General features: G+C 42.8%; 1 protein-coding gene across 1 annotated transcript in view; it reads right to left on the bottom strand.

Annotated features, from left to right (window-relative positions):
- LOC135907309 (uncharacterized) overlaps positions 1-23,219 on the bottom strand; it is an 88,408-nt gene that overhangs the window by 21,114 nt on the left and 44,075 nt on the right. The window contains exons 4-5 of the mRNA XM_070521436.1: positions 6,377-6,472; positions 4,747-4,767 (exon numbers count right to left, since the gene is read on the bottom strand). Of these exons, the coding sequence (XP_070377537.1) occupies positions 4,747-4,767; positions 6,377-6,472 (117 nt within the window). The remainder of the gene's footprint in view (positions 1-4,746; positions 4,768-6,376; positions 6,473-23,219) is intronic.

Raw genomic sequence — 23,219 nt, 5'->3', positions numbered from 1 at the left:
CCCCTCAGAAAATGACGTTTTGTGTTCTGAGAGTGCCCTGTAGAACCATTGAACACAGAGGTAAACAGATGCAGGTGCGGAAACGTCGGCTTCAGAAACACATTAATATTCATTTTTATGTATAAGAACTTTTCTAAGCACCGATAAATGATGTAATATTTTTAAATATTCGAATACATACCAATGTAACATAGGATGATAAATTAGGCAATGCAAAAAACGTTTGACGCCAGCCAGTTCTTGAGACATGAGGTGAAATCGCAAATTCTCATTTTGACGCATCAAGAACGCCGCTAACAAGCGAGTAGAAGCTCTACAAACATTGAGGATGGTTCGGATATTGTGTAAATAAAATGTGACGAAGTTCAGTGAGTGCTGAAACAAATTTCTGACAGTTACTATTTCTAAGAGGCAGTAATAGGCAACTCTAGATAACAAAAACATGAACTCAGTTTTGCATTCATTTTTATACCTTAAAAGAATATAACGCAACACCTTTTTAGTACCTTAAAATTATCAATTATTGAGGATTATTCAGGCAAAGTTTAATGAAATTCGACGATGATGTTTATTTCTTAATCGAAGCCTAAGTTGTCACTTTTTTGACGTTTTTGATCTTCGGCCAAATTCGAGGCCATATTGAAAAATATCTGTCAAGTGTAAAACTACAAAACTTACCTAAAGTGAGTAAAAGTAGGTGGAAAATACTGAGAAAAAGATTAAGTGTGGAAATATTTACGCATATTGCCGTGAGGCTGCCCTGAAAAGTGCCTTTTTTGCACCGAATAGCTCCGGATGTGAAGTGTCTGATTCTTTATTTAGAAGATTGACACAGCGAAAAAATGTTTTTATTTGTTCGTATAGTACAGGTTTCAAAGAGGTAACGAAAAAATACTTATGTGCGGAAAATTTATTTTTGCGCATGAAGTGAGGCTCTAAACTTACAACTTTGGGAAGTGGCAAAAACGACGTTCTCCACCTCTTGTGACATACGGTTTTTTTTTCTGAGAAAACTACGAAGTTTCTTGCGAAACTAAGGTTCATTCCTTTGTGTGAACACATTCGCCCATCAGATATAAAAACTTCATGGAAAACACAAAATGGTCATGGGACCTCGATAACCGTTCTTCTGGCAACATGCCCATACATACACTCACACACGCATATATATATATATATATATATATATATATATACTCCATGCATTATAACCTGGATAAACTACCTTTCTTGTCCTCATTTATCCCTTCTTTCGATTCCCTTCTCTCCCCTAGGCCCCGGAGCGCATATTATGTCTCGTACTTTACGACTTCAACTGCAAAAGGAGGTGTCACTTGTACTTCCCTTGTATTTGAAAAGGTTTCCTATCGAAGCTGATTAAACGGCGACATTGGGGCTAACATGCCTACCAGTCTTTAAATGTCCTTTTTGGCTTCCTGTTTTGAGAACAGCTCCCTCTGGTATTTGAGCCCCCGTTCGATAACCATTTTCTCACAAGCAATAATTTTACAGCGGCTGCTATGGGTGTCGCTATGTTTAGTTTTTTATCATAGACTGTTTTCATCTTTTTTGCGATACTCAATTTCGCTCTCTTTGTTTCTTCTCTGTTAAGTCAGTTGTATCATTGCTTAAACTCTTAATGAGGGTTCGGCTGGTAAATAGGTTGGGTAGCCAACCGCAGCTTGGACCAGTGCGCATCCGAGATCTGTTGTATATATTGATTATGAGGAGTTACTGCCACATCGAGGCGTCCTCCTGCACAGTCTTGATAAATACGTATGTATTGTTTCATGCCACAAATAGCTAGCCCACCTAGTATTTTAAATGCTTTGTGGTGTGGCGCTGCGAACCTGAGCGAAACTTTAATTCGCTCGGCCCCTTTTTTTCGGTTGATTGCTCAGAAAGGCAAGTCCGTTCTTTCAAACCAATGCTTTTACGTTGTGAAACATCTTTTTGCTAAAAATGTTCACATTGTTGGCGTCTTCCTTTACTTGTATTCCTGAAAGAATCATGGTGCAGACATCCACACATCACAAGAATACTTGCGTTGCATTCAGGACTCTAGGTTTCTTTTTTCTTTTCGAGTGCAGCAAAATCAATACGAATACCTTAAAATGGTACGCTTGATTGCTTCCGTAATATTACCTTATAAATTGGTTCTCTAAACATCACTTTAATCATCTTGCGTATGTGATATAACTGTGCACATATTTTCATGTCTGCTTTTCTGCAGGGCCTTGTGAACCTGTTTCGTCAGTTTCATGTTAGTGCGCTAAAATACGCCACTACCACATTAACGGGGACTGCTGTGGTAAAGCTGAAGAATGTTTGGAACAAGCGTGAGAGGCACAGTAATTTTACATTTTAACTCTCCTCTCAAAAATGTCCGTTACTTACAGAATTTTAGCGCCACCTACAGCTTCGTGCAGCTCATCAGTAAGTGTGACCCCCAAACTATATTTATTATTTTTTGAAACAAGCTGGGCAAGGTCTTCTCACCGAAGAGCAGGGGATTGCGTTCGTAGGTGTACATTGGAGTTATAAAAGCAATGTAATGCTTTGTATTTTCTTGACTTGTTACCGGCTAGCATCAATTAGAAAGATGCATTGCAGAAAGCCAAGTAAATCCTTTTGCATGGTCAACAATTGCATCAATTTTAAGTATAACAAATGGAATTTACTTAGCTTTTTTTATTGCTCTAGCACGTACATAGTTGGATATTTCCCTCTTTGGCACTATCGTTATCGGCAACAAATGCGGCAACAAAACTGACAGATAATACCAACATGTTACATTTTGGCATGCTCTTCTTTAAGACAAGGATTAGGTTCACTGGGGTAATCGTAAGGTTCCTTAGGTACTACTGTTGTGTTCTTTAGTTTAAGCAGAACTTCAAAGTTCGTAATACCTATAGCATCCACAATATTATTATTCGGTACGTATTGTAGAAATCTTATCTTCTTTCTTTAGAATGCAAATTTCTTTTCGCTTTTCCACAGCTTGAAGTTCATACACAACCTGGCTCACCGACATAATATTACCCTAGTGTATGTTAACCTTCAGCATTTTCATGGTTGGACAGGAGAGTAGAAAATTGCAGTCGGTGGCTTTTCTTCACCAGTGCTAGAATTTCAACACATCGTGAATGGTACATTAGTTTTAGACGCATCCATTCACAGTGTTCCTCTTTTCGTCCGTTGTAGGCTTGCTTCCAGCGGTAACGGAAGCACAACATACGGAACAAAAAACTTTCTTTTTCTGGTCACATATATTCGTATAGATTAGAAAAAGAACTAGCACTTTAAAATAACGTCTCTAGAAGCATTGATGCACAAAAATCACATGTCCATATTCCCACGCCTACATACATAGTAGCTGTTTCAATTACAGCTTTTCCTTAGAGCGTTTAGGCAATGGATTCGTTGCCGTACTTACTTGAGCGATCAGGAATGGTCACCACACTTTTCGATTGTATACGTTGTGTCGGGTTTCCAGATGCAATGTGTTATCTTAATTTGCGCATCAAATACGACAAGCCTTAGTTTTCAATCAGTATTCCTTACAATGCTTGATAAATTGAATGTACGTATGTCAATACAGAGATTTTTGTCACCAATGAGCCAGTTTCTGGCTCAATCTCTACTTCGAATCATGAAGAAGCCATTTCGAAAAACCAGCATGCTTTATCAATATATGAAAAAAAGGTCTTCAAAAGGGTGCCATATACCAGAGTTTTTTCGGTTATACAACTCGCAGTAATGCTCTAAAACAAACACTATCTGTCTGCAGCTCAAGGGCGTCCGCTTCAGGCACGCCGCCAATACGCCGTGACCCAGCTTAGTTTAGTCAGTGTAGTATTTCTATGCTCTATGTTAGATGACGACTAAATATATATTTCCCAATCTATGCAGCAATTTACAAAAATTTTCTTCGTTCATTTGAGTGAATGAATGATGTATCTCGATACTTGAATTTCAGAAGTCCTAATTTAAAAGAAAAATTCCGCTATCAAAGGTATGCTCAGCATTTTTGAAGCCTTTGCATGAGCCGTGTTCAAACTTACATATACAGGGCTATACAGGGCCATACAGGGCTTTCTACGCTCCAAAAACCGGCGAAATATGACAGAGCAAGTTGCTAAAGCGCTTAATTTAGCAACTGTAACAGTTTGAGTGGTGCCGCATAGATACAAACGCACTTCCTAATTAGTTATAACACATACATCTTTTTAGGTTCCATCATATTTCATGCTATAACATTATTATTTTATTTTTATTTTTGGTGAAGGAGGTGTTGAAACATTTCTCCTCAGACAAACTGTAATAAAAAACGGCCTCCAAAAAAAGCATTCACAGTATTCGAAACAATGAAAACATTTTGTACAGTATGAGTTAACACATACTCGGTGTGCGCGCAGGCAAACGAATAAGAATTGCTGATGCTATTTCATTCACCCACTGGCGCATCAATGCAGACACCACTTTTGCTAGGCGTATTTTTTCTTTAGCCGAGTTCAAAATAATTTGTTTTACTTTTAGCGTTTTAGCACATATTGGTATTTTCGTTTTAACGTGTTCATATGTTAAATGATACGGACGTAATCGAATAGTGTAGGTTAAGGTTTAGTGGGAAAGTTTCTATAAATACAAAATATTGTACATAATGTGGCCATTACAATTATGGCTTTAAATAACAACAAAATATACAGTGCGTGCGAAGCTTTTTGACAGGCAATATATACTTACCGTATTTATTCTTGCCCGCCTCTAAACAGAAAGAATGATTTAACGTTAGCTTCCTTCTCTGGCATTCTTAAAAAATAGTTCATTCAGAAGAGCGACCAACCATATTATCTTTATATCCCGAAAAACAAAGACCCTCCAGAGAACACAAAGTCAAATACGCTTTGTGTGCTGTCTTTTCTTGGTGGCGTCAGTTTTTCTAAAGAACGTATAATAATCGGAATGCTCTTCCGAAGCGATAAATGCATTTTTACAGGTCGTAGTTTTACAAAAACATAGTCATATATGACGCTTTTGGTTAGGCGATAAAAACGGTTGACATATAAAAGGTTAACTTCCATTGGGAGGAATTACCACATCAATACAGTACGATAGTTTCCTTTGAAATGTGCACGCGTGCTACACACGCATACACACTTGTATGTATTTATATATATATATATATATATATATATATATATATATATATATATATATATATACATATATATATATATATCATGGCCAAGAAGTCCGTCACGGCTGTGGATGACACGAAGGACGCGGACAAGAAGACACAACAGCGCAGGCTTAGCCAGTCAAAACCAGGAACAGCGTCAAGCCCGAGCCCCACTTCAGTAGCGCTGGCGACCCGGCTGCGGAGCTCGGCACGGCGCACTTCTTGCTTACAATATATATATATATATATATATATATATATATATGCATAAACTCATTCTATCCATCAGCGTCGGCGTCGGATTTCCACATCGGGTGACGCTACGGTGTTCCCTAACTGCACTTCATGAGGACGACTTCACCGCAAGATCCACGTGTCTGCTTCAGCCGCAAGCTAAAGGGCATTTTCACAGCAGGTCGTCATGGCACCTAGGTGCAGCACAGTCTGAAATTCTCCAATGGCTCTCCCTATGCTATAATGTAAAGCTGGATCCCCTCGCTGCTCACTACTTTGGAAACCCTCCTAGTGCCTTTGACACTAACTTCATTGAGGGGTCATCGAGCCGCAAGCTCCACGCCAAGACATAGACGACTACACCAACAAGTGGCGGTTTCCTGACACTTAAAAACTTCATGCACTTCCCATGCTCCACAGACGGCACTGACGACCTCAGGTATACTGCCTTCCTTATTCGCTTGATCCTGGTTTTTTTTCTTTTTATGCAGGTGAACGGACATCGCAAACTCGACGGCGCTTAGAAAGCACACCGTAAGATTATTTAGCTGTTAAAATAGAAAACTGACACAAAAGTAATATTGCAGGGCTGCTTTTAGCATCGTAATATTAATATACACATGAAGGAGATGCCAATGAAGAATAGCGTACAAACAAGTATTGGACCAATGAAAAAAATACGTTTTACATGTATTACATTTACTTATCGACAACCAAAGTGCGTGGTGGCGGAATTCCATAGATACAGCAGTCTACTAGGTTAAGCTATATCAGTGATGTCAGATAAAATTCAATTTAATATATCCGCGCTTAAGCAAATATTATGCAAGGATGCACAGAGGCTAGGTGCTGCGTGATGTGTGGTTTTTGTGTTGAGCCAGCGCTAAAGTCGCAGGCTACCACCAAGTATTATTCGCTACTGGCCCCTGTGCTAGACAACATAAAATGCAACATGCTCACCGTCGTAGTAATACCATAGCTGGTACGTAGCGACAGCACAGCTGCCGTCAGCTTCTTGATACAGCAGGACTTGCACCTGTTCACCATCTCTGTACACTATGGAAGCGACATATGAAGTTATGATTATTTTTTTACAAAGACACGAAACAAACGAAGATCTGTAATCACGTTTGATACATGTGATCTCGCTTGTCAGAAGATGCTTGAAAAAATGGCCAAGAAATAATTAAGAAATAACCAAAACGGACTTGGAATTGAAAATCATATCTGTGAACAGCTTCGGCTGTTACAAATATACTATTTTTGTAAACGACAAATAAAAATGATGACATTTTTCTTATAAATGCACTACTTCAAGTGAAAAATACCTGAAAAAACTAGGAAATCTGGTAGGTTTAGAGTACCAAATTTTCGTAAATTTGCTTCAGGAGGACTGACTGTTGCGCTAGTTTGTCTTGCGTTGTAGTTAGGATAGAGTAGGGCTTATTAATAATGGACCCAGAGAGCAAAGTGTACAACGCGGGGCCGTACTACAAATGGTTTCAGAAGTTGCTTGTAGCGCCCATCTTGGCCACTCTGTTGTTCTTTGTGTCCGTGATGAATGTTCCCTAATATCCCATATATCTTTTGGTTTCGCGACGCTTCGATATGCGCTGCAATCATTTTTAAATGTATCCATCTGTTAGCATTAAAGAACTATCTCCTTTTCTGCCTATTCTCATGTATTACTTTATAAACTGTAATCTATATTCTAGTAACCCTCTTACTGTTGGACTTCGTCGTACTTGCACAACTTTGACAGTGTGTTTCGAGTTTTTTTTTCCTGTACCTCTACATAAAATATTTATTATTCTTTTAATTAATTACCTATTATTTCATTTCTGTTTCGTAGCCAAATATATTTTACTTTCAACAGTGCATTCCGTTCGACAGTTTCCTAGGTGGAAAGCGCCGTGGCGGTTATACATTTGTCCATATCATGTGCAGACACGATCGGAATGTACGGGTTGGCGAGGTTAGTCAAGCGGCACCTAACACTTTCCTTTTCTCGCATTCCTCAGTTTGTTCCCGTGAACTTCACAAAGAATATGAACTGAACTATACTTCATAGGGAACAAATCAGGCATCAAAACAGAAATGCAGAATCTCTTGAGGGTAAATATCTTCATGGCATTTCAAATTAGGGAGTCTACTTTGTTTCTTGGCAGGTGCTTCAGGCTTTAGACTTTCGGATTTAGCTCTAGACAGTGCAACCGTCCAACCTCATGCCGCCTGCACAAACTTCTTTAATTATTCGTTTTTTTACTGATGTCATTGAACAATGTAATGGACTACCTATACATATTGCTGAATGCACGAATTTAAAATTGTATGAAAATTTTCATGACAGTTTTATTTCTGGAAATTTTTTCAATGTTCTTGAGGCTGTGCGTTCATTGTCAATCATTCCGTGGCACTTGTTCGATATATTTAAAATTGTTGGATTATGTTTTATTGATCTATGATGTTACTTGAAAGTTCCTTCAATATCAATTTTGTATTTGCAATGTATGGTCCTGTCATGGCCTTCAAATGATCGTAAACAGTACGTTTAAATAAATAGAAAATTATAGCGGTGTAAGTTTAAGCCTCACTTGGCTTTGTTCCTTTTTGATTTTCAGCTCCACAATGCATTACCTAGCACGAGTATCGAATGTCGAATGTCGAATATCGAATGTCGTTTTGTTGGAAGGCACGATGGTTTCAATTATAACTAGCCAGGAATGTCTGAAGTTGATCATGACACATGTTACACCGAGAGGAGACGCATCGTTTTCATAGCACGCTTTAGTTTCTGGGCACAAGTAGACGATGCTGTTTTCTGATTTAATCCGGCGATTTCTCAGTTAATTTGTCCGCATGAAATGTAGAACCAACTGCAAACACCTCTCGTTCGAGCCTTTGAGTTTTCGGTGTGCGCACAGTGCTACTAGCTTGCTTTCCGGCTCTGTTCAAACAGCAAAATTTCGTTTCAACTGGTTTGTTTCCTTTTTTTAGTCAGATGCTTACGGTAATACAACTAAGTCTGTTTAAAAGAAAACCCTCACCAAATTTCGGAAACAGATTGAAACAAGATCAAGTTGGTCTGATTGATTCTTATTGACTTTTCACATTTCAGCGAGATTTGGGAATTCCTATAGGCACCACATGCCTGCAGCGTTCCGAAGCCCGGGCCCTACTTGGAACACTGCGTACTGCGAGCAGGAAATTGCGCCATTTATTGCACAGAGATGATCACGCGTATCAGCCAACTACGAAAAGAAAGGTTCATCGTGATTCACTAACGGAACTCTTTCTTTTTATCCGAAGACGCGCTGACCAGGTTACATTACAGTGTTTAGTCTCGTTCTATCAGTACAGAATATCCGTAATTAACTTCTGAACGTACGCCAGATTATCAGAAGCTCTATGTGACATACTGCAACGCGAGTCACAGTACGAAGTTGCCTAAATACCGTCAAGTATGCTATCAGTGCAAGGGGAGCAACGCGGTGAACTTGCGCTTACAGCTTTCCGACATGCCTACTAAGCGCAAATACTTCCTTTGTTTGACCGGCGGCTGTATTCAAAGGCACCTTCAAAAATTTCAACAGATTCTTTCAAGAATTTTTGATGCGACTCTCTGTGAAGGCCTGACGTTTGCGCGCATAGCGCACGTGTTTGCGTGGTTTCATCGCCGATATCCTCGAGAGCAATCTAAATAAGGCAGTCGGCCAATGGGTCCCTTTCGGCTTTGGTCAGAGACCTTCCTTCTACGCCGCGAATGAGAAATATGAGCGCAGCAAGGAATGAAAGAGCCACAGTGAACGTGGATGTCCTTGCCATCTTTGCTTATCTGGATAATGTTGACAGCCGAAATAGCGGATTCTCGAGATGCCTATACGGACAATATTTCGGATATTTTTTTTTTCGATAGAGGCCATGACTATATGCAATATTTTGATGAAAATGGTACAGTGCATAAAAGGATGCCTTTGCAGGCTCTTGAACCGGTTTGCGAACTTCCAGGCTACATAGTGTAAATTACAGGATAGGCCACAGTATACTTCGTTAAAATTTTAATTCGAAAATTTTTTGTTGTTTAGTCAAAGGTGCACTTCAGTTTTGTTGTGCGAGTAATGTCTGCCTCTTTGAGCTGTGGACCAGCTCATGGGCTAAAATTGTGCTATCTCCCACATGCAATCTTTAAAATTTTTTCAAAGTCCTCACTGTAACACGCTGCATTTCAGGGTGGCGTTTGAAAAATAATTTTGGTCCCGCTTTAGCTGCAAGTTTAGGGGAAGGTAACAGAATGGCGACAACGTTTTCAGTTGCTGATATTCGAAGTTCTGTACTTCAATTCTTGTATCTTGAAATTTCGCAATTTTTATAATTTTGGGGGTAAGGAAGAGCAAAAACGTTTGATTGCGGGCATGTTTAATCAGTTAATCGTCTGGTTTGCAAGAAGTCACTAAATCCTTACTTGTGGAATTTTTCAATGGTAAGAATAACCAATTTCATAGGCGCTACAATGGTGCGCACCAGAAAAGCTCAACCTGCCACGCTAAAAGGTGCATTACAGACGTAGTTTGTTTTCTAATAATTCCTAATATACGGCTCTAAATATCATCAAGATATAACTTGAAAATCTGAAAAATGTAAAACAGGCTGCCTTTGTGCGGCCTTACAGAAGCAGGATTTCTACTGAGATTGATTTTGTCGACCAGTTTCAGAAGGAATTTTTTTCCTGTAGCATTCAAACACACCTTAACATTACCTTAACCATTACCTTAATATTTAGCTCCACGCTGAAACCAGTGTCACGTCTCGTTCTCTCAAGACGCCGAAAACAATATGAGAAAACCTCTTGTATAAAGCCGTAAACAACCGACACATTAAACTACACACCAAGATCTGGAGTAACTTGCGCCATTTCTAAAACTATGAAGTTGTTTCCTTGTACAGCTGGCCAAGAACAAAGGGAATGTCTACTAAGTGATTCGTATTACGTACGAAAATAGGGTAAAATGCAGTATTCACGAATGACCTAGAGAGCTCATAATTACCCTCTGTAATTCCGAGTTTGTGGAGCAGGAAATCAACTGCCCCTTTCTTTAGCTCCGCAGGTTTCATCAGCACCAGCCAATCGTACCACTACGGAATCAGTGTGTAAGGTAAACCTAAATTGATTATTCTTTAAAGTGTCAGTCGATAATTTCTTTCTTTGAAAAAACAAACAAACATCGCTGTCACATGAGGAAACACGAAATGCGGTAAATGTTAACCGCAGCTTTAAATTCCGAAGTTTTTAAATGTTTACGAATACTTCTATGTTTATTAGTTTAACCGTGAGTCTATCTAGTTAGGCATAACTTTTAAAAGCGCGACACGATAGTGTGATTACGTAAAAATTATACAGCGTTCACCTGCCCACGGATGATTGTTTTCTGCATGGAAATGAAAACAAAATGGTAAAGATAGTGTTAGAGTCCTTTCAGACTTTGCAGTCATAACTAATTGCTGTAACAAGTAGACCATCAATATAAGCGCTAACCAATGTAAAGTTATACGCATGTGTCATGGTGAGTAACTAATCTTCTGGGCTAAGCACCGATAAAGGGATGCCAAAAGGTTGCAATACTTTCGGCTACTCGGGAAAGCGTCCGAACGAAGTCGAAGGCAGGTTTAGATATTATTGTGTTTTTTTTTCGTCGACTCGACCGTGATGCCCCGATGGCTTTTTGTAGGAGCCCTTGTGCATTCTCTGCCCGCGCGCGCATTGCGAAGCTTGCTAAGAAGGTAGGAGTGCGAATACTCCGAAGTATACGGTGTCTCTGTGAAATCCTGTGTCCATGACTTGCTGACACTGCATGTGTGCCGACAGCACCATATGCCCGGCTGCCGTCGTTTCTCCTGTGTTCGTGAATGAACAATAAAGGTCCGCTACAAACTAAAGAGTGTGCTTGTGTGCTGCAATACAACAGCGTAACTTCTAGCAGCAGGGGGGAATCACCCGTTCCCTCCCTGCTAGTTAAAGGGGGCGCGGCCAAGACCTTGGGAGAAGCCGGGATACAATTGGGTGTACTTAATTGGATCGTCACCACTATTTGGCGATCCCCAACACACCGAACCAAGGAAACGAGATTTAGACTGTGTTCGCTTCAGTACTGAACGACAACCGGCATGTACACCACGTCGACGAATTCCGGCCGATGGCTAAAGGGTGGCAAGACGTGACAGCATGTCACTGATTACTTGACGTTTATTTTTAGTTCATATACGACACGAGTCACCATTAAGGCATGGTTGCGCATGGCGAGCATTGTTATGATGCACCACACACGCAGGTATAAAAGTAAAATCGACAATGGTAAAAAAAAGAACATTCATGGCAATCAGTCTTGGTGAGCTTACGTTTGTGGTTTAAGTGCATGGTTTGACACGAGGCAACATCATGTGTGGCCTTTTGATGAGATAATTTCCGTATTGTTATAGAGGGTTGAATAAAACTGCTTCAGTTGTCGCTTAGTTCATCGTTAAAACAAGCGTATCCCACCAAGTTCTTTTTTTTGCTGTTGTGCTTACAGAGTTGTCCTATGTCTCTTGGAGATACGTTCCGTCGACGAATTGTATTTCTTCATATGCATTAATATGCACACCTCAAAACGGATTCCACACAGGGTAAGATTGCCCCTAAATTGATAAAACAATATTTATACACTGCTGCTTTTTTAGTCAATGCTTACATGCGCTAAAATTTGTTGCAAAAAAGACAAGAACACGCCGTGCACTTGTGGCTACAGCATTAACACGCTCTGACCAAGAGTCATCGTGTGAAAGCAGAACACCTAAATAGTTAACTGGTGCATTATCTTTATTTCTTGGCAACTTAACAAACTTGTATCTGATTCTGTTAATCATTCTAGTTGAGGAACATGCTGCAAGCGACAAACCATTTTTATTCGCGTTATGTCAGCCGTCAATGCAAAAATAATCTGTCTTATCATATCCCCTTGCATACAATACACATACATCCGCTAACAATAGCTTCCGGTTCTCCATATTGTCAGGTAGTACTAACGGGGAACGGCGCAGCATCAAAAGTGTGAATTGGCGGAAACTGTGCCCTCTAAAGCAAGCTTCGCTCAAAGCACAACGAAAGCGGAGAACACCGTCGGCCATCGTCGGAATCTGATGAGCAGGTCAAATGGCTCTGATTTTATTTATTTATTTATTTATTTTTCATTTATTTATTTATTGATACTGCGATCCCGGTATCGGTATTATAACAAGGTGGAAAAAATAATTATGCAGTTTCACAAAAGCGGAAAAAATGTAAACAACAGAAATAAAGCTGCAGGTTGAAGCGCTGCAGCCAGCATCAGGAATACAACGTTTGAACAAGATATCAAACAGTAAAAAATAAAATACAAATGAATTGTCTAAGGGCCCACAGTAATGACTGGTGCCTGCGTGTCTTCCAGAAAATACTACAGAATTCGCGTCGGGCGTGCAATCAAATTACACAATGTTCGGTAACCACACACAGCGGAATTAGCACCATATCTAAGATTCTGGAGACTTCCGATATATGTAGTAGCGTCTTGCGCTGAGGGATAATGGTTTACATTTGTTGGCTGGTGAAAAGCGGTCAGCCGGGAAAGATAGTGAAGTCGACGACTGAATATCACTGCGTATATTATTCATAGAGGCTTGACAGTGGAGGGGCTCCAACACGGATCCTTGCGACACACCAGACTGACCAGCAACATAATAGGAGCAACTCATTCAGTAATGGGGAAAGTTGGGCTAGTTGGTGATTAATCATCGTATCTTGCTGGTAAAGCAGCGCACTCATATAGGCACGGGGAAGACACATAAGAAAAGGCGACACTGTGTCGTCTTTTCTTTTTTATCTCCACCGTGTCCGTGTCTGTGGCTTCTTGACCAACAAGGTGTAACAACTCTCATTCATTCTGCGATGGGCTTACTTATAACACGGTGTTAGAGCATCCAAGGCGATACAATTATTTACTCGCTCACATTACCGCTAATCTCACCTGGCTAACCTCTATCGACATTTTTATCACTGCAAATGGAACATTGGAAACATTGCTCCACTACTTGTATCATGCACCATCCTCTATTAACTACTATCCAAAGCTAAAGAGGAACAAAATTTGAATGTGCATCCACCGTATGACATTTCATTACCGTTAATAAATTGTTAAAATTTCTAAAAAATACTGCGCTCGTCTTACATGTTCAACCTAGAATCGGCTCTCTCCCCGAAAGAAAACTTACCTTGAATTTCTCCCTCTAACCAGCTTTCTCCATCGCAACATATGTCGCATCGTATTCATCAGCATTATAAAGTGGGCTTTGAATCTATTCACACCCACTTTTCTACACTCTTTCTTGCCTCGCGCACATCTTCAATGGGAACACCATTGCGTAGAAATCCTACCTAATACTAATAATCGCAACTTTCGTGGAAGACTAACTGAGGTACGTTGTGTGACGTGAATTTCGTAATTACTACTTTATTTTTTACTTTTTTTGCAATAGGAGGCAATACAAGAAAACAGCAAAGCTGCCTTTCTGGTGCACAAGAAATATTTTCCCAGCATTCATCAGTGAAAATTGGGTGATTGGACAGTTGATTTTTCCTCACTGCAATATTTGTTTATCCTGCTCAACCCATTCACTTGTGCAGTGCCTTCAAGCCGTGATGGCGTAAATAAATGAACGAATGAGTGAATACCTAAACTGTAAAAAGTATTTCTTGAACGAAGGGCGGTCACCTACAACGCTACATAAAATATGTAAATCCCCTGAAGCTACCTAGTTAAACACTACATAATGAAATTCAAAGTTTTTCCTTCAAAATTAACTAACCAGTTGTCATTCATGGGTGCTCATTTTGCCAGTGTATGGAATTCTCGCGTCTTCGTTACTGAAATGACAACCTGATGTACCAGATTGGAAACTTGTAAGTGAACTGCGGATTATCTCTGAAAATAAATGGAGCAATATTTTTTGGCTGATGAATTAAACTAAAATGTTTTATGTGGTTCGACACACACAGTGCATGAAGTATGCTTGGATAAGGCTAAGGTTGGCAACATATTTGTGATTTTTTTTCTTGCATATCTCCACGAACTTTATGCAAACAAACATTTGTCTAATATTACATTCACAACTGCCCGTGGCATCTTCCCTACACGTACACAAGCTAGTTTATTTTGGAAATGATTCCCAATTATGCTTTTTTCGGACTGACCTTGTGTGTGAAATAAAAAATTATGCTTCCTCAATAGTAACACGGGTTGGAGCACAACATTCTCATGAATGTTTGTAAACGAAACAGCATGTTAAGAAAATAAATAAATTTTGATGTTTCACGTGCCGAAACCCTTGATTATGAGGGGCGCCATAGTGGGGGACTCCGGATTAATCTTGCCCACCTGGGATTTTTTTTAACTAGCACTCATTCCACGGGCATTCTTGCATTTCGCACCTATCGACATGTCGCCACCTTGGCTGACATTTGATCCCACACCCTTTTGCTTAGCGGCGCCACGCAGATGCCACCACATCACCACTGCGGGCGAAACTGTGTGTTAACATCTAAGCAGCATATTGGCACCCAAGACCAGATAAGAAATTGAAATGATTCGCATTCGTATTAGAGTTTAAGGTTTATTTAGTTCAGTTTAAGACATATAACCGTTAATGTGACTTTGACATCAATTTCCTAATTTTCCGTAAAGTGTACTGACACTACACCAACTCTATGTTGTTGCGATAGCAATTATATGGACACTCCAGGCGCATTTCGGCCATCGGAGTCACCGTTGCCATCGTGATCGCCGTCAGGTTTCGTATGATTGACCCGCGAACGCGGTGCAATCTCGCGTGCGCGAGCGAGAAACGCGGCCTGGATGCACGTCCTCTTCATTGGCGCGCGAGACACGTAGGCTCAGCCTCCTTTTTTGCGTGCGACAGGGTGGAGGGCAGAGGGGCGTCCTTCGCCGCGGCTGCTACGGTGTGCCTATGTCCTCCTCGCCCGTCGCTCTGTACAAAGTGGAGACACCCGCACCGTCTACTAAGGCGTTGGCCACGCGTAGTAGACGCCTTTGGCCGCCGCCATAGAGACGCGTTGTCGGCACTATTTTCTTGAAAGCAGTCTGGGACGCGGCGAAAGTGTGCGCCCACGTGTGTCACATCATAAAAGCGATATGCGATGTTTGAAGAATGCGCGTAGTGGCTGGTAGCTTGGTATTCGCTGTGCTTTAGACGTTTCGTACACCTTGAAGCTACAGATGCACGGTGGTCTATTGGCTCGCGACTGTTGCTGCTATTTCTAGCTCCCGTATTTTGACAGACAGTTCCCGCTGTGATCGAGCGATGAGTGTTCATGTTTACGTTGTGTGCGTGACACCGTGATACGTAATGTTTTTCAAACACGTTGATGGGCTAGTCGGTTTGAATCAATGATAGAATGTGTAAGCGCGACTGAACAAGAACGTAGAAAGAAGCTGACAGATAGAGATAGCGCTGTCTCCACGTGTCTGCTTCTTTCTACGTCTTCATAGAGTCACGCTTACATATTCTATCATTGTTAATTTAATTAGTAGGCGAATATTCACAAGCTTATACGTCCGATAAAACTACTATCCTTACTTTGCACAGCTATCTACTAATTTGTTATTGCAATTTGTGCTTCGCTTTTACGGCAGAACTGCGATTTTCTTTTCTCATAATACAGAACAGAGGCAGGAGAGTGCACCTCACTAACACAACCAAACAATCAGGGTAATTTATTGATGAATATCTCGCTGTGAGTAATATAGGAGCCCCTTTCTTGCAGATATGTTTCTTGTTTCGGAGCGTGTTTGCTGATATCGCTTCGCGCCTTCTTTGCAGCAACCGGAGTACTAGTGCAAATCCTTCGCCGGTTAAAAGTTTAAAGCTTTAAACGTCATGCACAAGAAATATGCATGAATAACGCGCTTGTCTGGCTACCGGTATGTCTCAAGTGTCATATCAAGGTTGGGATTACCCTCTTACGGATTAGCCGTATTCAAGTTAGGTTTCAAGGACGGGCTGCCACTCCTTATCAGTGATGACGACTCGCGCCATCATACCTGGCTCGGTCGCGGAGCTTGCTTTATAAACGGCATTCATTGTTGCTCCGCTACATGTCACGTCATCGGAGCAGATTTAAAATATAAAGTTAACGAGTCAGGTGGTGGTACCCAAGCGATATGAACTAATCGTTCATATCGTCATGTACTGATGCAAATAAACATCATTGTCATTGTCATTGTCATTGTCATACAAAACAAAGCGTGAATATGGGAACCTATGGCTCGCGCGGAGCGCATTCTCTAGCGGCGGCGGTGTAGGCGAAGTAGCGCCTGCGCAGTGGGTCCGAAGCCCGCGCCAGCTGTTTCTCTTGCTTTTTGGTATTGGACGACGCGCTCGCTGCATGCTTGGTCGCCGCAGTGAAGCACGTCTTGTGCAGCACTCAGCTTTACTCCCACCCTTTCATCATACTCTCCTCCTCCGCTTCCCTGCTTATGCTTCCGCTGCACCGTCCTCCTCCACTTTTCTCCTGACGCTCATCACTCCCGTCTTCTTTCATTCCCCGCTGCACCACGCATTCGCTATTTCGTCTTTCGCTGTGCTCCTTCACTCGGTTACGCCAAGGAACGCCGATGCTAGACGCAGGAATGGGTGCTTAGGTGCTGGGCTCTAAAAGGCGGTAGGCGCAAAACAGTTCAAAATTAGAATAGGAGTGCGTACTACGCAATCACTATGTAATACGTAACGCCCAGCCAATTTTTTTCCCACTCATTGTACGTAATAACCAAGATGCTCTTGACGTTTTGAATTTACTCTTTTACTCTTTTCCATTTGGCGGTCTGATGGATGAGCATTCCGACTCCTCCACCCTTTCCTTCCGTATTAGTTCTGCGTCACCCTCCCCAAACTTAATTCTCAATCACTGGCGGCTCTTCCGAGTCTCTAAGGTGCGTTTCTGTAACCGCATGTACCTCTATGCGTTCTCTGTGTAACTGCTCCTCAATATCTGCCCAGTTTTCCTTTCTTCTGCCGCCCTGCATGTTCATGTAGCCTATTGCATATCGAGCTCTCTTTCTTGCTTTCCTCCTTTTTTTGTTATTGACGGCGATGCTATTCTGTAGTTACCTTAGGGTACCTTCATTACTACCTACTCCGGCCTCTGGATTACCCGTGGGCCCCTTACAGAAGCAACAGTGCGATCAGCAGGTCGCCAGCCCATTCATTGTGCAAGCCTGTAATCGAAAAAGACTCGTCTCGTTGAAAACCGCCGCCCCCCACCCCCCACCTTCCCACTTCCCTCTGTACTTTGAAAACCCAGAAGCCTTTCTCTGGGCTCATTTTCTATATCGCCTCATTAACAGCCACTACGGCTCTTCGTACGTGCTACGTGCAGGAACCTCCGGCACCGTACATACCATGATATGCACCTGAGGGAGTAGCTCGTGCAAGTCGTCCACCCCCTTCGTCAAGCGCTGGGCTAGTCCTGTGCATTTCTCTTTAGGACGTCAATTAGCCCAGTTGCTACTATGACAAAGTTGGGCACGTGTGCATTTTTCGCAAGCTTTTCTTTTGTTCGCTCCATGACCGAAGCCAGGTTGGAGGCGCCAGTGTTAACTGCCATTTTACTCTCTCCTACCTCTCCCTGCTTCCATCTGTCCTTTTTCGCGTGATTCAGATTGGAGAAGGTAGGTGCCGCTCTTTCCAGCTAACCCCTCACCACGTTGTACGCATTCCCCGTACTTTTCTAGCACGCCCTTTCCTGTCATGTGGAGGGAGTGCATTCGATTGTCACAACCATTCTCGTTCCCAATGGCGGTCCTGTTCAGCATTTCCTCGGCTGCTTCAAGTTTTTCCATTACTTTCCACGCATCACACTTTCTACTTACCTCATTTTGAGCTCTTCAACCTGTTTGACAAGCTCTCCCTGAAAAGCCTACATTTTCTTCAGCCTAGCATCGACATCACATCACGATTGACTGGACTGTGGGACGATTGACTTCACTTCGCCACTCCTGTTGGCGTGGCGAAGCGCCCCCTCGAGGACGCCCTCGGCACATTCGGATGAGGCACTTGTCAGCTGGGCGTCACCTGCCGCGCAGCTGTTTTCTCGGTGGGCTTGCGCTGTCTCCTTCTGCGACGGACGGCATATAAGGCATTTGGAAACGTTGCTCGCAGGCTTTGTCTGTCGTGAGATGAGGTCCCTCGCACAGGGTGCACTTGAGCGAGCACTCATGGTCTTCACCGGGGGAAGTGACTCCATATCCCCTGCAAATCGCTTTCTCCGGGGCTGCGCACACGTCGGTGTGGTGACCCAGCCTCCCGTAGGCGTAGCAAACGTCCGTCCGGTGGCCGCAAACCTACACCTAAGCATGCTGGCACAGCACATTACCTAGTTCGGCAATTAGAGCTCGTCGACAAGAACGACAATCGTGGTGGGGTCCTTGATGCGTTCCCCTTCGAGGGCTTTGGGATTCCTTTGCTGAACGATCATGTCGCGCAGCTCGTTGTCAAAATCGAGGTGGACGCCTCACGTGATCCCCATGCACGTGTTATCCGGCGCCGCCATGTACGAGTTGACTTCGTATCGAGTAGACCCCACGAGTAGAGCTTTCATGCCCACGTAAACGCGGGCGTTCTTCTCCGCCGGCGTACTCACGACAAATATGTTTTGGACCACGTTGGGGCAGACCATATATCCCGTCGCTTCGGCCGGGGCGAGCTGAGCCGCTATGGCCAGTGCCATTGTCACCTTGATGTGTCTGATCGTCCTGACATGCATCCCACCTCTAGGGCGGACAATTATCTTCAAGTGCTCCCTCATCAGGCGAAGGAGCCTCGACGCCGCTGGCCGCTGGTGTGCGGGACCGGCCACAACAGTTGCCACGTTGTGTCGAAGTTGCCCGACTGCTGACGCCGGGCTAGGTTTGCGGCGTGCGCTTTGAAATGGCCGTGGTCAATGTGTACTGCAAGCACTCCTTGCGGGTGATGGGCTCCCCCTCGACCTTCACTTTTATAGACATTCTTGGGACTAGTGGGCGCACTGCGGCGTGCGAGAGCTAAGCCATGACTCGCCTTCTCTGGGAAAGCAGGCCTAGCCGAATAGGCCTAGCAACCATGCAGCGGGATCGGTGTAAAAAGACCTGATAAGTGGCGCAATGACCACCTACCGGCAGGAACGAGGTGTCGGCGTGGTCCTCTAGACGAACTGCGTCAAATGGTGCGAACATTCGGTGAAGATGAGGCATTTTTCCGACCGCAAACATTTACAGACCGATGTTTGCGCATCCACACTAGTCTCCACTTCTTCATCGTCTCCCGATGCCATGCAATGTTAGCAAAAATTAACCTAGATTTAAGTTTTCTTCGCTCATGCGCTTTGAAAACTCTCCTGGAACAAAAACTTATTCTAGTTGGCTGTAGCAAAACGCGCTACATTACATCGATTTACAACCATCTCTCAGAGGCGGAGTAAAAGGATGTAATTGGCTTTACTACGTAAGGGCGTTTTACATCACGTAAATAGAAACTATCCTTAGGGAGTTTAAAACCTATAACGTTGTTCGAAATCACGTGTTTAAATACTACCATTATACTCCGAAATCCATCGCAAGCTCCGTTCCTTACTCAGTGACAGGTAGGCTCACGCAATGGAAAACAAGCTGTGGTGGCGCATTGGCCAAAATATTGCTTTGTTCAATTTAGCTGTGCTCGAAGAGAATTACGTACAGCAGCGCGGATCCTGTAAGTGCTTGCTCGGGCACACGCATGAACATTTTATATTTGCCAGTTGGCTGAGTAGTGAAAACTACACGGCGCATAGCCGCATTTGTTTGCTTACACTTCAAGTAGCACGCCTGTTGGATGGATGTATGTTATGAGCGTGCCCTTTGGAACGGGGCGGTGGGCTGCGCCACCAAGCTCCTGCTATTATACTGCCTAACGTCCCACCTAGGTTAAACATTAAAAAAAGAAAAAAAAAGACAACAAGAACTACCACATCGAAATTTTCTGGTCCCCTATTGCGAACTGTGCTTTTGTACATTGCGCCTTTCGTCATTTCCCTACTGCTCTTCCACCAATCTTTCAATTGCCCCTTACGAATGTCTTCTGCTGACATGTTTACTTTACCGCTGCTCCCGCTGAACCCACGGGCTTCAAGGAAGCCAGCGGTGCCTAAATCGACCGCTGGGTAGACGTCTTCGCATTCTGATAAAACATGCTCCATTGTTTCCCTAGCTTTACCGCAGCAAGCATATGCTTCTTCTTACTTCTTATATCTCGCTTTATATGTGCGTGTTCTAAGGCATCTCGATCTCACTTCGAAAAGTATTGAGCTTCCATTTGAGTTATCATAAACGGTTTCTTTTATGATTTCGTTTTTTTTTCCACTTAAGTAGTTACTCATGGTAGGTTTCACTGTTTCTTTTTCGCCAATGCTGCACCTGTCATAGCAAACTAGCTATCGCGAGTTTTTGTGGTCTTTATTTTCTAAGCTACCAGTAAATATGCCTCCAACGATTGAAAATGACGCCATATAATCTTGAAAACACGATACTTGGCGCCATAACATGTGAGGTCTTGGAATAACCTTCAGGAATAGGCGCCAAAATTTGTGAAGGTATTAGAATATTTGAGCGAGTATGTTCCTCAACAACACTCCCACGCATAAAAGAATACTCCTGCTTATATCACTCTTTTATATAAAAAGCACGGTCTGCAGGGAAGTAACGTTTTAACACGACTGATTCGTACTATCAAAAACGCACAAACAAAAATACAATACGGGATGAGTGGGTTATTCCCATTTTATGTTGTTTTTGTTTGCATTGTGGAGCGACCACAAAGCAGTTGTATCAGTAATTTGAAAGTAGTAAAGAAAGCTTTTGTAAATGTAATTGAAATGTGTGTTTGTGTCTTCTGTCGCTTCGAAGAGCAATGTACGTGTTTTACGCATATCAAGGGATCGGTGTTTGACAAGGTGCCCGGCATTAGGCGCAACATATATAAAACTTCGATGGCCAACCACCTTTACAGCGGTGGATTAGCGGTAATTTTAAGAAAATGCTCCTCCAGCCAACGTCATGCAGTACATCAGCATGACTAGCTTTCAGGGCAGCCAACGTAGGCAAGATATATGAAGCATAACAAATAACTGTCATGTAATACAGTTAAGATATATTAGACCAACTGAGGTACACTACATTTGTAGAAAATGGAGGATACTAAAATTGCATATGACAGTCTAGCTAAATCCCTATTGCAAAACCCAGTGCCACTGGGACCCAGTGCGCCTGATTATGGGCCCAGTGCAGCGCGCTGGATGCTGGGTCGTTGGGATCGCGCAGCGTGCTGGGAGGCACTGGCTACTCGCGCGAAAAACAGCTCTAGCGCGTTAAATATGCGATGCCTGGACGCCGTATATATATTTTTGAATATAGAAAGCAACAAGGAGCGTTTTATTGCAATAAAAAAAAGAAAAAAAACGCCAAAATAAAACCGCTACGACCAGGATTCGACCGTCCGACCTACAGATCCGAAGCCCGACACCTTACCACTACGCCACGCCAGCTTTTTTTTTTCTTTATTGCATGGAATTATCGTTACTGTCAAACCGATACAGTTACATCACATATGATCATACAAGAGAAACAAATTCACAGAAAGTATACAGTCCAATGACAGTTCAAAATTCTGGTAAATACGCCACGCCAGCAGACGGAAACACGAGCGTAATTTACCATGTCAAAGCCGAGAAGCAGTTTGTTTCGCAAAGCTACGTCTTGTACAGGCATGGTTGAGGCGCTATCGCCCAGCACCTAAAACTCACGCCTGTACCAGAAAGAAAAGGTTGCTGTCCGTATTCAGCAGTATGCTTGGAAGTGCCAGAACATCGATTTTCACTTGCGATTGCTATTTTAACTTCGAAAAAAGTCCTAAATGAACCGCCGACCCGGGACGGTGTATGGGCTGTTTCTGCCGATTTCGATAGCCGTTTCTTGTTCTTCACGCAAAGGATGTGCAACGTTTCCTTAGTTCAGTGATGCCTTTCAGTCAACACGCCTGTCTAGTCATATATCTTCGTCAGAGAAGCGCAGGCTAGTGCTGGGAGCCTTCGGCGATAGCGCATATACCTGTGTTTATGACGCGTCACATCAGCGGTCATCGCTTCTTGTGCTGACACTGTACACATGAAAAAATTGTTTATTTAAGAACACCGATGCGAAAGCTTAAATATAGAGTGATTTATCCTTGTTATATTTCTTGATACCTGAGCCTAGACGCGCCGGTAGCGTGAGGACGGACTCGGCTGATACGCTAGGCCTAAGCTTCGGTGGGGACCGATCTCGGCGCGGGTAGCTAGCGAAAGCTAAGAAGTGCGTATTTTAGCCTCAAAACTTTTTTCAGTACAATAGGGAAAGTGGAAGCGCACGAATCACTTCAGCTTTGTTATCGGTGCGATAATATCATTCAGCGATAAGCTTCGAACTCGGGGTCCGTCGCGCGTCTGAACGACTTCTGCATTTCATGTCCACTCCACAACACTGCGACGATTCCCAGTCATACGTTACGTGCGAACTACTTAAAAACGCGGCGTCCTCTGCGTTTACGTGGTTTCGTTCAAGAATTTAGCTATCCGCCAAGTCCAAAGGGAAAATAAAAAAAAGCGAAAGTGATTTTCAGTTTCAAGTGCGCATGAATAAACATGGGCAGCTCACGCACCGTTATTCCAAGC

This window comes from Dermacentor albipictus, chromosome 7 (genome assembly GCF_038994185.2).
Source record: "Dermacentor albipictus isolate Rhodes 1998 colony chromosome 7, USDA_Dalb.pri_finalv2, whole genome shotgun sequence".
NCBI classification, from domain to species: Eukaryota; Metazoa; Arthropoda; class Arachnida; order Ixodida; family Ixodidae; genus Dermacentor; species Dermacentor albipictus.
This window is presented reverse-complemented; position numbering and strand designations above follow the sequence as displayed.